Source organism: Euleptes europaea, chromosome 11 (genome assembly GCF_029931775.1).
Source record: "Euleptes europaea isolate rEulEur1 chromosome 11, rEulEur1.hap1, whole genome shotgun sequence".
NCBI classification, from domain to species: domain Eukaryota; kingdom Metazoa; phylum Chordata; class Lepidosauria; order Squamata; family Sphaerodactylidae; genus Euleptes; species Euleptes europaea.
Window position 1 is genome coordinate 27160079 of NC_079322.1, and position 12890 is coordinate 27172968.

General features: G+C 41.3%; 1 protein-coding gene across 1 annotated transcript; it reads right to left on the bottom strand.

Moving 5' to 3' along the window:
• Positions 1 to 128: 128 nt before the first annotated feature.
• Positions 129 to 5416, bottom strand: PRLH (prolactin releasing hormone). The gene is made up of 2 exons (XM_056857573.1): positions 5257 to 5416; positions 129 to 326 (listed from the first exon to the last, which is right to left on the bottom strand). Exons 1-2 carry the CDS (start codon positions 5408 to 5410, stop codon positions 139 to 141), a joined length of 342 nt encoding a protein of 113 aa, XP_056713551.1. The 5' UTR covers positions 5411 to 5416; the 3' UTR covers positions 129 to 138.
• Positions 5417 to 12890: the final 7474 nt, after the last annotated feature.

Sequence of the window (12890 nt, forward strand, 5' to 3'; positions counted from 1 at the left end):
ACGTTACACAATTTATCAGAAAAGGCAGCAGAGGAGAAATAGGCAAAAGCAGAAGCATAATGTTGTGTACAAAGAAGACAGTGCTCAAATGGAGAAAAAAAAGTTCGTTTCTACTATGTATAGTGGCCAGAAGCGGAATCACCAGACATCACCGTCTTCTTCCAGTGCTTCTTCCAATGCTTCTTGCTCTTGTAAAGCATTCAATATCAGATCCAGGCTGCTTCCAGACCTCAGGCTGTTTCGACCAAACTTCAGCTGCCGTTTCCCAAACCGTCCAATAGGTCGAACTCCCCGTCCCACATACCAAAAAGGATCGATCTCAGGACCTGGAATTCAGAGCCGTTGGTGAAGAGGAGCATCGTAACCCTTTTCTGACTCAGCACCATCTCACTCTGAATACAGTTTCCTGATCTACAGTAAGTCATTCAAAAAAGTCATACACACACATATGCTATATATAAATATACCCAAGAAAGATACATGCCTTCTGTCTTCTTTTAAATACTGCACATCACAAAAGAAACAGAGTTAACAGGAGTGCCTGAAAGCAAAGGATAGATGAAAACATTCTCTGTACGCCTGCTCATGGAAGTCCTGTTTTGTTTATTACTTCATTTATACTCCATGTTTCTCACTTAGTAGGAACCCAAAGCATCCTTCTCCTCTCCTGCATTTTATCCTCACAACACCCCTGCCAGGTGGATTAGGCTGAGAATGTGTGACTGGCCCAAGGGCACCCAGTGAGTTTCCATGGCAGAGTGAGGATTTAAACCTGGGTCTCCTAGATTCTAGTCTGAAACTCTTACCACTACAAAACACTGGCTCGCAGGTTTGTGACTGAGGCTAAACAACCTAATTAAGATCCAGAGTCACCACTGTTTCCACTGAACCAGCACTAATCAGATTGCCTAATCTGCTTGGAGAGCCTACTTGTACATAGTTTGTTGTAAAGATGATGCAGTATTGCCCTGTTGAGGTTGGCTACAATTCATTTTCTTTGGAGTGGGAAGGAATTTTCAGGTGAAATGGTTTAATTAAATCCTTGCAGTAACTCTACAACTTGGGGTGGGGGTAAAAACTGTCAGAATTGTCTTTGTTCTTATGTTTATATGCTCCTTAGCACAACACTGGAAGTTTCTGAGGAAGGAGCCCAACTAATTCATAAAAATCAGACCAGAACTGACACTTAACTTTCATAACAGATACTGAATGTGCCTGACAGATGTCCCTGAACCAGAAAGCATATGTTACTGTGGTTTCATGGTTGGAAATTGGGGTGACATCATTATACTCCTAAAATGGGTTTTTTCCACTCCAACTCTATGAACATGTAATTGGGAGTAAGCTCTATTTTACTTAGTGGGACATGCTTCTGATCAAACGTGCGCAGGATCAGCCTATTAGACCATTAAGAAAGGAAGTTGCAATTGTACCAATCAGTTCATGGTTTTTTATGCAAGTCTAATTTTAGACAAGCCAGTCCTCTGAAACTGATGCCAAAGATGCTTAGTTCCATTGTTTAAAACGGTACTTACTAAACTGAGTTCAACGGGACTTTGTTATGTGCTTAGAACTTCAGCCTTAATCTGTTACCATGGCTAAGTACCCTTAATTGATGAGCTACTTTACAAAGGCACAGTGAGTAACTCCTGTGCTCAGATGCAAACATGTAAGTAAATGGTCCTGTCTGAAGAAAGGAGCTTTGACTCTCAAAAGTTTATACCCTGAAACTCTTTTTGGTCTCTAAGGTTGATAACACAAGGCAGTTTTGTCTTGTGATTCTCCTGTGAATGTAGCGGATCTCTGTTGTCATAACACATGGTCGTCTCCCACTTACGGGTCCAACCTACTTCTGTTGCAAAACTGCCCCGGGTTTTCCCATCCCAGTTTTGTCCTGAAAGTGAATAAAGAATTGTGGCAATAGCGAGCGCCTGTTGGTGCGTGCTTCAGCAGGTCAATTCTCCTTCGTACCGACACTCCCCCTTTCCACTTTCCCCTTCCCACTCCTCCTCCCATTTTGCTCCCGAGGGACCTCGGGAACATGTCCGCCATTGTCCAGAATGCCCATGCATCTCCTGAGTGCTCCTTCCTTCTAATTTTTTTTAATAATTTTTTTATGGTATGTTGGTATACCAATGAATCAGAGTGGTGGGCGTGTGGTTCTTCAGTATTTGAGAAAACACAGCAGTAACGAGAAACACAGAAGTGGAGTGGTGTGGGTGGGAGCTTTGCCATTGCTCCCCTCTGCTGCAGCAGCCACTGCTGTGAAGGAGCTCACAATGTGGGAAGGAATGAGAGTAGGGCTCCCCCCTTCCCTGCCAAGAACGAAGAGGCTGTCCTCCTCCAAGTTCTGCAAGAAGTCTCCCCCCCTTTTACTGCCTCGCTGCACCCTAAAGGTTATGACTCCAGGCTGTGTTTATTTTGCAAAGGCAGAGAAAGACAGATTCAAGGGGAAGGGGAGGTCTAAAACAATGCTTGCTATAAAATAAAATAAAGGAACTTTAATGTTGAAACTGGTATACCGACATGCCGGTGTGTGTGTGTGTGTATACATATATATATATATATATATATATATATATATATATATATATATATATATATATATATATATATATATATATATATATATATATATATATATATATAATCCTTGGCATTAGTTCAATCCTTAACTGGACTCAGCCAATCACAAAGCGGTGATGAAAATGATGACCATTCTCCTACTATCCCGTGGCACTGCGCATGGGAACATTCCTCCCTGATCTTTTGCAGGATTGATGCAGGGTAGAGTTCACCATGTGTTCAATTTTTTTAATCTTGGGATAGAAAAGCGTGAGACATGAGGGACAAACCAATGACATCCTAGCCATGCGTAAATGACCTAAGTTGCTACTTGACTTGAATCTAACTGTATTAATGGACCAGTTACTGATTCAGGAAACTCTCCCAGTTCTCATGAAGAGCTTAGCCACAAAAGTAGAACCAGAGCAACTGCATAAGCTTTGGGCAATATACTTTCCGAATTACCATTTAAGTAATAAAAAAGAGGCACAGCCTATCTCTTTAGTGACATTGTGAGGGATCCTGGATGAACTTTTCAGATTACATAGTGTAACCACTTGGGGTTAGCATGGTATCTTGGGCTTTGTAAGGAAGATTTATAAAATAATAATGGCACAAAAAGCATAGAGCCTCTTTCCAAAAGTGGGGTGGGGGGAACCCTGCATATAATGTAGATGCTGTTAATCACAGCAATGACTTCTTGAAAACCAAACCAAGGAGTCTGGGTTTGTGGATTACGTGGAGACAGTGAGGCCTCTGCTACCTTTAAGAATTTTGAAATTTTCAGAGGTGTGTGCGTTGTGATTTCCCAACAGCACAACACCCCACACACATAAAATGTGGTAAAGCATAGGTGCACAATTGTGACAGCATGTTGCTGCAATAGGGTTGCCAACCTCCAGGTACTAGCTGGAGATCTGCTATTACAACTGATCTCCAGCCGATAGAGATCAGTTCACCTGGGGGAAATGGCCGCTTTGGCAATTGGACTCTGGCATTGAAGTCCCTCCCCTCCTCAAACCCTGTCCTCGTCAGTCTCCGCCCCAAAAACCTCCCGCTGGTGGAGAAGAGGGACCTGGCAACCCTATGCTCCAACCTAAGACATTGTCTGAGTCCATTATGGCCTATGTTTAAGTGTGTGTCAAGGGAGGTCCAAATGCTGCCTCTCCGCCCAGAGAACAGTTGAGGTGTGGTGTTCTTTATTGCCCTCCCCTCAAATCATTTCTGCATTCCTGGAATGCAGCAAGAAACTGGGTGAGTGAGTCAGAATACCTCCTCTCAGCTGTCTCTGAACTGGGAACTGGTGTTCTGATCTCTTCCCCCATCCTTCCCCTAGGGAAGCTCCTCACTATGTCCCCAGCAGGGAGGCAGGGAGGGGTTTCCCAGGGGAGGAAGTGGGAGGGATCAGAACAGCGACTCCCAGCTGGGAGTTGGTGTTCTGATGTCACCAAAAAACACTGGGGGGTCACAAGGGGGAGCCAGCCACAAAATGTCAGGAGGGTTTCATTGGGAGGAGGGGGAGATCCAGGCTTGGGCTGAACTTCACAATATGGTTCTGCTGGGCTGTATGTTGCGCATCCCAATGGTACTGCATACAGGATCTGCTTAATGAGGATCTCTGCTAAAAAAAAGTTTCTAGGTTTTATGACTGTGGAATTATCCCTGAAAGTGTGTAGGCAGTTCCTGGTGAAATCTCAGAAGTCATACCAGTGGCTGTAAAAGCGGATTCCAATGACTGGTTGGGCTTCACTGCCTCGGGTGGCTCCTTACCCTTCTGGTAATGCTGAAATCAGGCTGTGCAAACTAGGAAAACTAACAGAATATACCACACAAATGAAAAGATACTATGTACATTTGCTCAGATTGCGTAATGGACACAGATCACAGAATTTGACTTTTCCTGGCACCTAATCTGGATGGTCTGGGTGAAAGATCTTAAAGTTTTAGAGTTTACAACAAGCCTTGGCATTTTAATGGTTGTTTTCCTGTCAGTTTTGATGTTTAACAGTTTCATGTTTCTAGTGACAAAATATCTAGGTTATGCACAAGATTGAATGAAATGAGCTACTTATTAGACATTTTCAGATTTTACATTTGGGGGCTCTTGTCCAACCATGGTTTCTGGGAGTGCACGCTACCCATGAGATGGTACACATGGTCACCATTTTGTCTGCAGAGGGAATGCATGTATTTTCCCCTTTCAATATGTGTGAGCCTGTACCTTGAAATATGTAGTATTCAATTTGTGATGCTTGAAAATCCACACTTTTCCCAGCTCAGACAAAATGGCAACCATATATAGTGGAATTATCGCTGTTAGCATGCATTCCTGGAACATACAATGTGTTCCTTCCCCACATGGCATCTGAAAGGTCTATTGTTTCTGAAAATGTACCGTCCTTCTCTTCAGCATCTAGTTCTGTGTCACGGTCTTTTCATTACCTGACAGGAATTATTTTTTTCCTCCATAGGTAACAAAATAACAATGACTTTCCAGTATAGCTTGAAAATGCTTTTTGGATGTTTTAGGTAGACCAAGCATGTGTCAGAGACATTTGCTCGTCTGTGTTACAAATGTCATTCTATTGACATTCTTTTTTTTTATTGAATTTTAAAAAAATCAAGCCAACAAGCCATAGTCTAAGAGAAAAACTAAATTCCAACATGAAAAGTCTGGAACCTGCTACTCACTTCTGTTGTCAATTTGATGGTTGAAGGGTCTTCTTTGGCCTGCAGTGAAGCCAAGGGATAGCAACAGAACCAAGATGTAGATTACGATCAGCTTTGAGCATTTGGGTTGAGGAGAGAGCTGGGTCAGGTGAAACCCTAAGTCAGGAGCCGGCATGATGAGTCAGCTACCGAAACATTAGGCATAAACAAGGACCAGGGAGGTTAAACAGAAATGAAAAACCAGTTATCATGTAATTGACAAGAACTCATTGGCAATTTTGTGGTATACCAGCAATGAAGGTTTCAAAGAAAGATGAATAGCCAGCATTTATGAACAGATCCACTCATAAATATGAAATCTGCTGTGTTGGGCCTTTACTCAGGGCTCATTCACTCAGCATGTGTGCAATTGATGCCAAGAAACTGAGGCCTTTTCCAGTGGCCATGTATTACTGCCAAAGTATTTATGGGCCATTCATAGGGTTGCCAGCCTCCAGGTACTAGCTGGAGATCTGCTATTATAGCTGATCCCCAGCCAATAGAGATCAGTTCACCTGGAGAAAATGGCCATTTTGGTAAGTGGACTCTATGGCATTGAAGTCCCTCTCCTCCCCAAACCCCGTCCTCCTCAGGCTCCACCCAAAAAAACTCCCACCAGTAATGAAGAAGTTTGAGACAAACTAAATGTGATTCAAGAAATCCATGATGAGGAGCTCTCACCGTTTAAAAAAAAAAAAACATTTTAAAAAGCTTCTTAGCAACTCCAAGCAGTTGCTCTGAAGAGCAGAATGGGCGGGGGGGGGGGGTTAACCCTTTCTTGCCATGCCACAATTTTAAGTAGCCTCTCCAAAGTTGCAATTGGCTGTATGCAGGAGAAAAGGAGCAATCCCATCCTGTCCTTTCCCCACTATCAGAGCTAACTGCAGTTTCAGAAAAGCTAGTTAAGTCGTGAATAAAGCACAGTCAGGAAGAGTTAAAAACCCTCTGTTGGTGACCCTTCCCTGATCGTCAAAGCAGAAAGAGACAAAGAGTTTTGACAGTGCCACCCTATGCAAAATTACTCCAGTACAAGGCTGCAGTCCTAAGGACACTCTCCTGGGAGGAAACCCTAACATGGGAATTTCTTCAGAGTGGATCTGCTTATGATCACTCCATAAATTAATTAAAAATCAACAGATTGTAATAACTCTGCATAGGATTACAAAGACCCTAGCATGACAGTCCTCACTCATTGGATGGCCATTACCATGCCATGCTTCCTACAAGCTCCCCACTATTTTAAATGGGATTGATTGGGGTTGCTGTTCACGAAATGGGAAGCAAAGACACCCCTCCCAAAGGAAAATGAGAATACCAGATTTTCAAGGTTTTCCACTCTCCAGCTGGTATACAAAACAAATAACTGTTTGTTGAACTGGTTCAGCTGGGCATTTTTCTCAATGAGTTGCTAGCATATTTTATAGATGTCTTTTCCAGCATGCAAGAAGAATGGGGGCAGATGTGAGGGGGATGTCTCGACCCCAGCTGAGAAACCTGAACTTTAAAAGATCTCGTGCCACATGAGTACTACACCATCAGCAAGAGGTAAGTCACATAAGCCCCACAACACTTTGTAGCAAGGAAAGCATTGCATTCGTGTTATATTCCTAAGCCAGTGGAATAAAGTTTCACCCATTCGGTGCATGTTTAAAGTTTAAGGCTGCAATCTTATGCATTTTACTTGGAATTCCATGGCTATAACAATGGTACATGCACGTCAAATAACAGGAAGGCAAATCTTGTCTCACTAGACGAAATGCAGGAAAGGCAAATGGGCCATGGCAAAAACTTAGACAAACCCAATGACAGCCAGTCAGCCATCTCTATACCTCCGAAAGCAACATTTATCCTTTTGTCACCCTTTTGAAACCATCAGTTTTAATTAACATTGATGCCTTTGTTTCATAGGCGATTATTTCCATCCCTTCTAGGGAAATCAAGAGCAAAAGCACTCCATCCCCTTGAAACCCACACTTACCTGTTTCCGCAGGGTTGTTCCACAGGTGTAACTTCAGAATCTCCCCCAAATGATCATAGCTGGACTCTTTATAGCTAGGAGAGCTGGCTGTGGGGAGGGGGATGGATGAGCAAACGTCAGCTGTATCGATGTGGAATGTTTTAAATAAAAGAAAATGTATTCCAGTCATGCTATTTCAAAAGCACTGATCAAGAGGGGAGCTGGAAGTGGGGTTGACAATGCATGCAATGGGGGCACCTTGTTAGCTTTGAACAACCATCACTTACAAAGCTTGGCAAAGCTTGGCGAAAGGGACAGGGAGAAGAGGGGAGGGAATGAGGGATACTTCAGCTCTATCGATCTGCTCAGAGTTGAAAAGGCAGCCAGCCGCATGCTCTCTGGACTCTGTTCCAAGTTAATGCTCACCGCTAGCAAGACAGTGGAACAGATTGCTTTACCTGTGGCTGTTAAATCAGGGTATACTTTCAGAATGGCTTTTCAGTGGATTTCTTTATGTCCCGCCCGTCTACCAAGGAACTCAGAGCAACATATACAATTTTCAACCAAAAAAATGCAATTAAAAACCATAGCAGCAGCATACAGTCACAATTACAATGTAGTCAAAAGCAATAAAAGCATCCGTAATTCAGACAACAGCAGCAAAAAGGTAACAGACAGTAAATCAGTAACAGTAAAAATGGATCTAGGCACTTAGACTATGTTAATATATTGTGTTCAGCCCCCTTCAAAGTCCCCTCCCACAATAAAATAATCTACACCACATCCTGGAAAGCCAGTGGTGTGTGTGGGTGTTAGGGTTGCCAGCTCCGCGTTGGGAAATACCTGGAGATTTTTGGGGCGGAGCCTGAGGAGGGCGGGGTTTGGGGAGGGGAGGGACTTCAATGCCATAGAGTCCAGTTGCCAAAGTGGCCATTTTCTCCAGGTGGACTGATCTCTATTGGCTGGAGATCAGTTGTAATAGCAGATCACCAGGTAGTACCTGCTGGATACCATCATCATCAGGAACTTTGGACCACATTACTTAATTACATCGTTAGCAATTTTGAACTATATCACAGTATTTGTGAACCAACAACACTTTATTGTTGTTATGTGATTGATCAGAGGGGTTTGTGAATTTTGGATTTTGCCTTAGGAGGGTGGAATTGGGGAGGGAGACCAGTAAGAATATTATCTTTATCATAGAGTCTCCCCCTCAAAGCTGCCGTTTCCTCCAAGAGAACTGATCTTGTAATGTTCTACTGTCTTATTGTATTAATATTCAATCACAATAAAACAGTTGGAAGCTGAAGAATCAAAGCAGGTTATTTTATTGGCCAATATAACAAAATGCTGGTGAAAATTGCCTAAAGCGCAGAGCAATTTCCACACACATCAAAGGATTGCAAGCATGGATATAGACTTTGATAATGGGTGGTTACAGAAACGTAATACACACGTAACACTGAACTGTTCAATAAACCTCTTGGATGTATAAGCAGTTATTTGCATATCCAATAGAAAATGCTCTTCAAGGCGTTGCCTAATGGTTAATGAGGAGGCACAGCTTCACATTCCAAGATGACATGTCTTGTCTTAAATCAAAGCTCCAGGCTTAATTAAGGAACCTGCCTGTACTAAGAGGGAATGACCTCACCTAGTCAGCTGCCTGCAAACTGCTTGCTGGGTCACTCTGACCCAGGCTCCTCAGCTAATGAATGTAGCTTGACCAAAGTACATGTTACCCATAATGCAAAGTGATTCTAGACTTGTACATAAGAATCTATATATGTGTGTGTGTGTGTTATGCTATGTGAATATGCATATATGTGACAGCATATATGTTTTCTCTATAAACTAAGTTAATTAGGGCACTACAATCTCTGTAGTGAATTATGAAAATAACTGAGTAAGTGATACAAATACTGCTAAAACCAGTTATTTTCATAATTCACTGGAATAATGTGAGACTCTCCACCCAAAGAGGGTTGCCAATTCCAACTGGGGCCTGGAGTTCTCCTAGGATTATAGGTGATCTTTACACAACAGAGATCAGTTCTCCTGGTTTTAGCAGTAGTAAGTGATATAAATAAGAGCCCCGTGGTGCAGAGTGGTAAGCTGCAGTACTTGCAGTCAAAAGCTCTGCTCATGACCTGAGTTCCATCCCGACGGAAGTCGGTTTCAGGTAGCCGGTCCAAGGTTGACTCAGCCTTCCCTCCTTCCGAGGTCGGTGAAATGAGTACCCAGCTTGCTGGGGGTAAAGGGAAGATGACTGGGGAAGGCAATGGCAAACCACCCTGTATACATAGCCTGCCTAGTAAATGTCAGGATGTGACATTACCCCATGGGTCAGGAATGACCCGGTGCTCGCAGAGGGGACTACCTTTACCTTTAAGTGATATAAATATTTAAAATAAAATATCTCTTGGTTTTTGACAATGTCATGTATACAGTTGTGACTTCATGCTACCTCACAAACAAGGCCAGAACCTCAGGTACTCACGGGCAGTTTGCTCAGGCAGATGCAGCTTGACTCTGTAAGAGTGGGAGCATGAAGGGCTTTTCTTGTTCCATAACTTTGCTTTTGGAAATTAGTCCAGGTTGGTATGTCTACCTGACATATGTCTAACTAGGAATGGTGGGGCCTACAGTTTGGGGACAGAATCCTGTCATTGTAGCTTTCAAGCTCTAGATTTCCACACTAATCGATTCCATTTCTGAACAATTCTTGCACATGGTTCTGCCTAAAATAGAAGAAAACGTTAATTATCTGAGGTAAAAAAAAGTATCTTGTCCGATGGAACTAGGGTTGCCAACCTCCAGGTGGTGGAGAGTAATCAAAAACTGGCTCCAAGTGCACAAGGAAGGCAAGGAATCAAAATAATGCACTTGTACAGCTAACAATAAAAGCACAGACTCAAACTGGAATGCAATTAGGTCTATTCAAAAGAACAACCTCAATGATAAGAATAAATACGTGCTCAAGGAGCAAAAGACAAAAACCAATCAATATTCACAGTTACAATATCCCAAAGGTAAATGTAAGTATACAATTTCTCTAAAAGGTAAATAGAGGTATAATAAGCAAAAGTCCAAACATCCAACTGGTAAGTATGCACAGGCAACGGAGTAGTTATAAACCGCAATGGGCTTCCGGTAAAGTCCCCATTTCATATTCTTTTTTCAAGCTTCAAATGTATCCGTGTGCCAATAACCTAAAAGCCAAAAGAGAAAATGCAAAACCACCAATAATATATACTAAAATTACTGTTAAAGTCAATTGATTCATATTATATACATACCCTTATGGGAAAAGAAGCTTATAAGCTTGCAATTAAATATGGACAGCTTTGGTAAAGCGTCTAAAGTGACTTATGCTGAGTTACATTAATATAACATTCTCTTAATTCCACAGGTGTCATCAATTTGCAGTCAAGCTGGAGGTTACCGTATATACAGAAAAATAAGCACCATAACATTTTACAGAAAGCTAGAAAGGTCCATAAAGGAGTTTAAACCATTTGGAATAATAGTATCAAATAAAAAGATAAAGCGGGACTCTTGTTGTGACAATATTCTATCCATATCCTGGTTCTGAAAAGGTCTACCATGGTACTGCCATATCACAAAAAACTGCATTTCTGAGTCGGAATGTTTGAGATCCCTATAGTGCTCCATGAGTGGAGCCTCTAAATTTAAATTTCTAATTCTAGACCTATGCTCCCCGATACGGAGTTTAATAGCCCTCTTCGTTTTGCCCACGTACAAAAGGCCACATGGGCAACGGATCAAAGAAATAACACACTTACTATTGCAATTACTAAAATGTCTTAATGTAAAAGTAAAGCCTGTCCTGATATCCCTGAATTCCTTTACTGGTAGCGCCTGCGCACAAGCGCTACAGTTGCCACATTTAAAATGGCCGACGGGCTGTGTGTGCTGTGGAGGGGGGGAAGACAATCTGATTTAACTAGTCTATCTCTAAGGGAAGCTGTTCTTCTTAAACCAAATCTGGGTGGCTCATTACAGCCAGGAATGTCAGCTACTAAGTGCCAGTGTCGCTTTATTATATTTTGTATTTCTCTAGTTTTGCAGTTAAATTGTAATGCAGAGGTAATGGCGGAAGTGGTGTTCTTTTTTCTAGCTGCCAGGAGTTCAGATCTCGAGCGCCTGTCTGCGCGAGATTTAGAAGTACAAATGACATCAGGAGGGAAACCTCGATCTACCAAAGTATCGGTAAGAGAGAGAGAGGCTATTTCATAGTCATTGGCATCTGAAGCATTCCGTTTTAAACGTAAAAACTGACCGTATGGCAGATTCTTTTTGAGATGATGAGGGTGAAATGAAGAGTAATGTAATAATGCACCCCGATCAGTACTTTTCTTAAAAGGTCTTACTGCTAAAGTCTGGGTTTCCTGTTGCAAAAAAACGGAAACATCCAAAAAGTTCACCATAAAGGGGCTATGTGAAGCAGTGAATTGTAAATGAGGATCCCTACTGTTTAACCAAAGTAAAAAGTCAGGAAACAAGTCAGCAGGTTGAAAAATACAAAAAATATCATCAATAAAACGGGTAAATGCAATGATATTAGAAAAAAAAAGGGTTATTGTCAAAAATATGAGCTTTCTCAAAATTAACCATATAAATATTGGCTAAAGTAGGGGCGCACGCACAACCCATGGCAACCCCTTGTAATTGTAAATAAAGTTGTTCCTGAAAACGGAAGACATTATTGTCTAGGACCAGATCTAAAAGGTCCATAATGAAATGTGTAGGAGGGTTGTTATTAGTCCTGGCTGTCAATAAACCTTCCGTGATAGATCTGATGTTATCCAAAGGTATACTTGTGTAAAGTGAGACTACATCTAGTGTCACTAACAATGCTGCATGTGGTACATGTAAGCCTTCAATTTTATTAATAAAATGTTTAGTGTCCAAAATGTAAGATTGAGTAAGTGTGCCAAAATTATGTAAATGAAATTCCAAAAATTTAGCTAGGGGTTCAGTAATGGAATTATTACCAGCTATTATAGGTCGTCCAGGGGGAGGTCTAACATCTTTATGAATTTTAGGAAGGGTGTAAAAAATAGGAATTCTTGGAAATTTATTAATAAGAACATCTGCTTCAGATTTGGTAATGTAATCCAATGCTAAGCCTTCATATATAGTAGTTTTTATACTGAGTTTAATTTTGCTAGTAGGATCCCAAGTCAGCTTTTTATAAACAGTGTCATCAGACAATTGTCTTAAATTCTCAGTCATATAATCTTGTGCATTTAAGAGAACAATAGCTCCTCCCTTATCAGCTTCCTTAATAATTATACTCCTATCATGAGCTAAATTTTCAATGATGAGATGTTCTGACTTAGTAAAATTCTCTTTTATGGGTTTCCTTCGTTGTTCTAACAATTGGATATCTCTAAGTACTAGATGCTGAAAAGATGTAATAAGATGACTACATGTAGATGGTATAAAATTAGATTTAGATCTAAAAGGTGTTCTATTATACGTAGAGTTACCAAAAAATTCTCTCAGTTTCAATTGTCTAGTTAATTTGTAAATATCAATCCTAGTTTGGAATGCAGAATATTTGGGACATGGAACAAAATTAAGACCTTTATTTAATACCCGTTCCTCTTCCTGAGTCAATGTTCTATGG

What these genes read in the sequence shown, in the direction of transcription:
- PRLH (XM_056857573.1), bottom strand. Translation starts at nt 5,410, where the DNA reads ATGCCGGCTCCTGACTTAGGGTTTCACCTGACCCAGCTCTCTCCTCAA. An exon ending in CCATCAAATTGACAACAGAA is followed by an intron (nt 327 to 5,256) that starts GTGAGTAGCAGG and finishes TCTGAATTCCAG; the next exon opens with GTCCTGAGATCGATCCTTTT.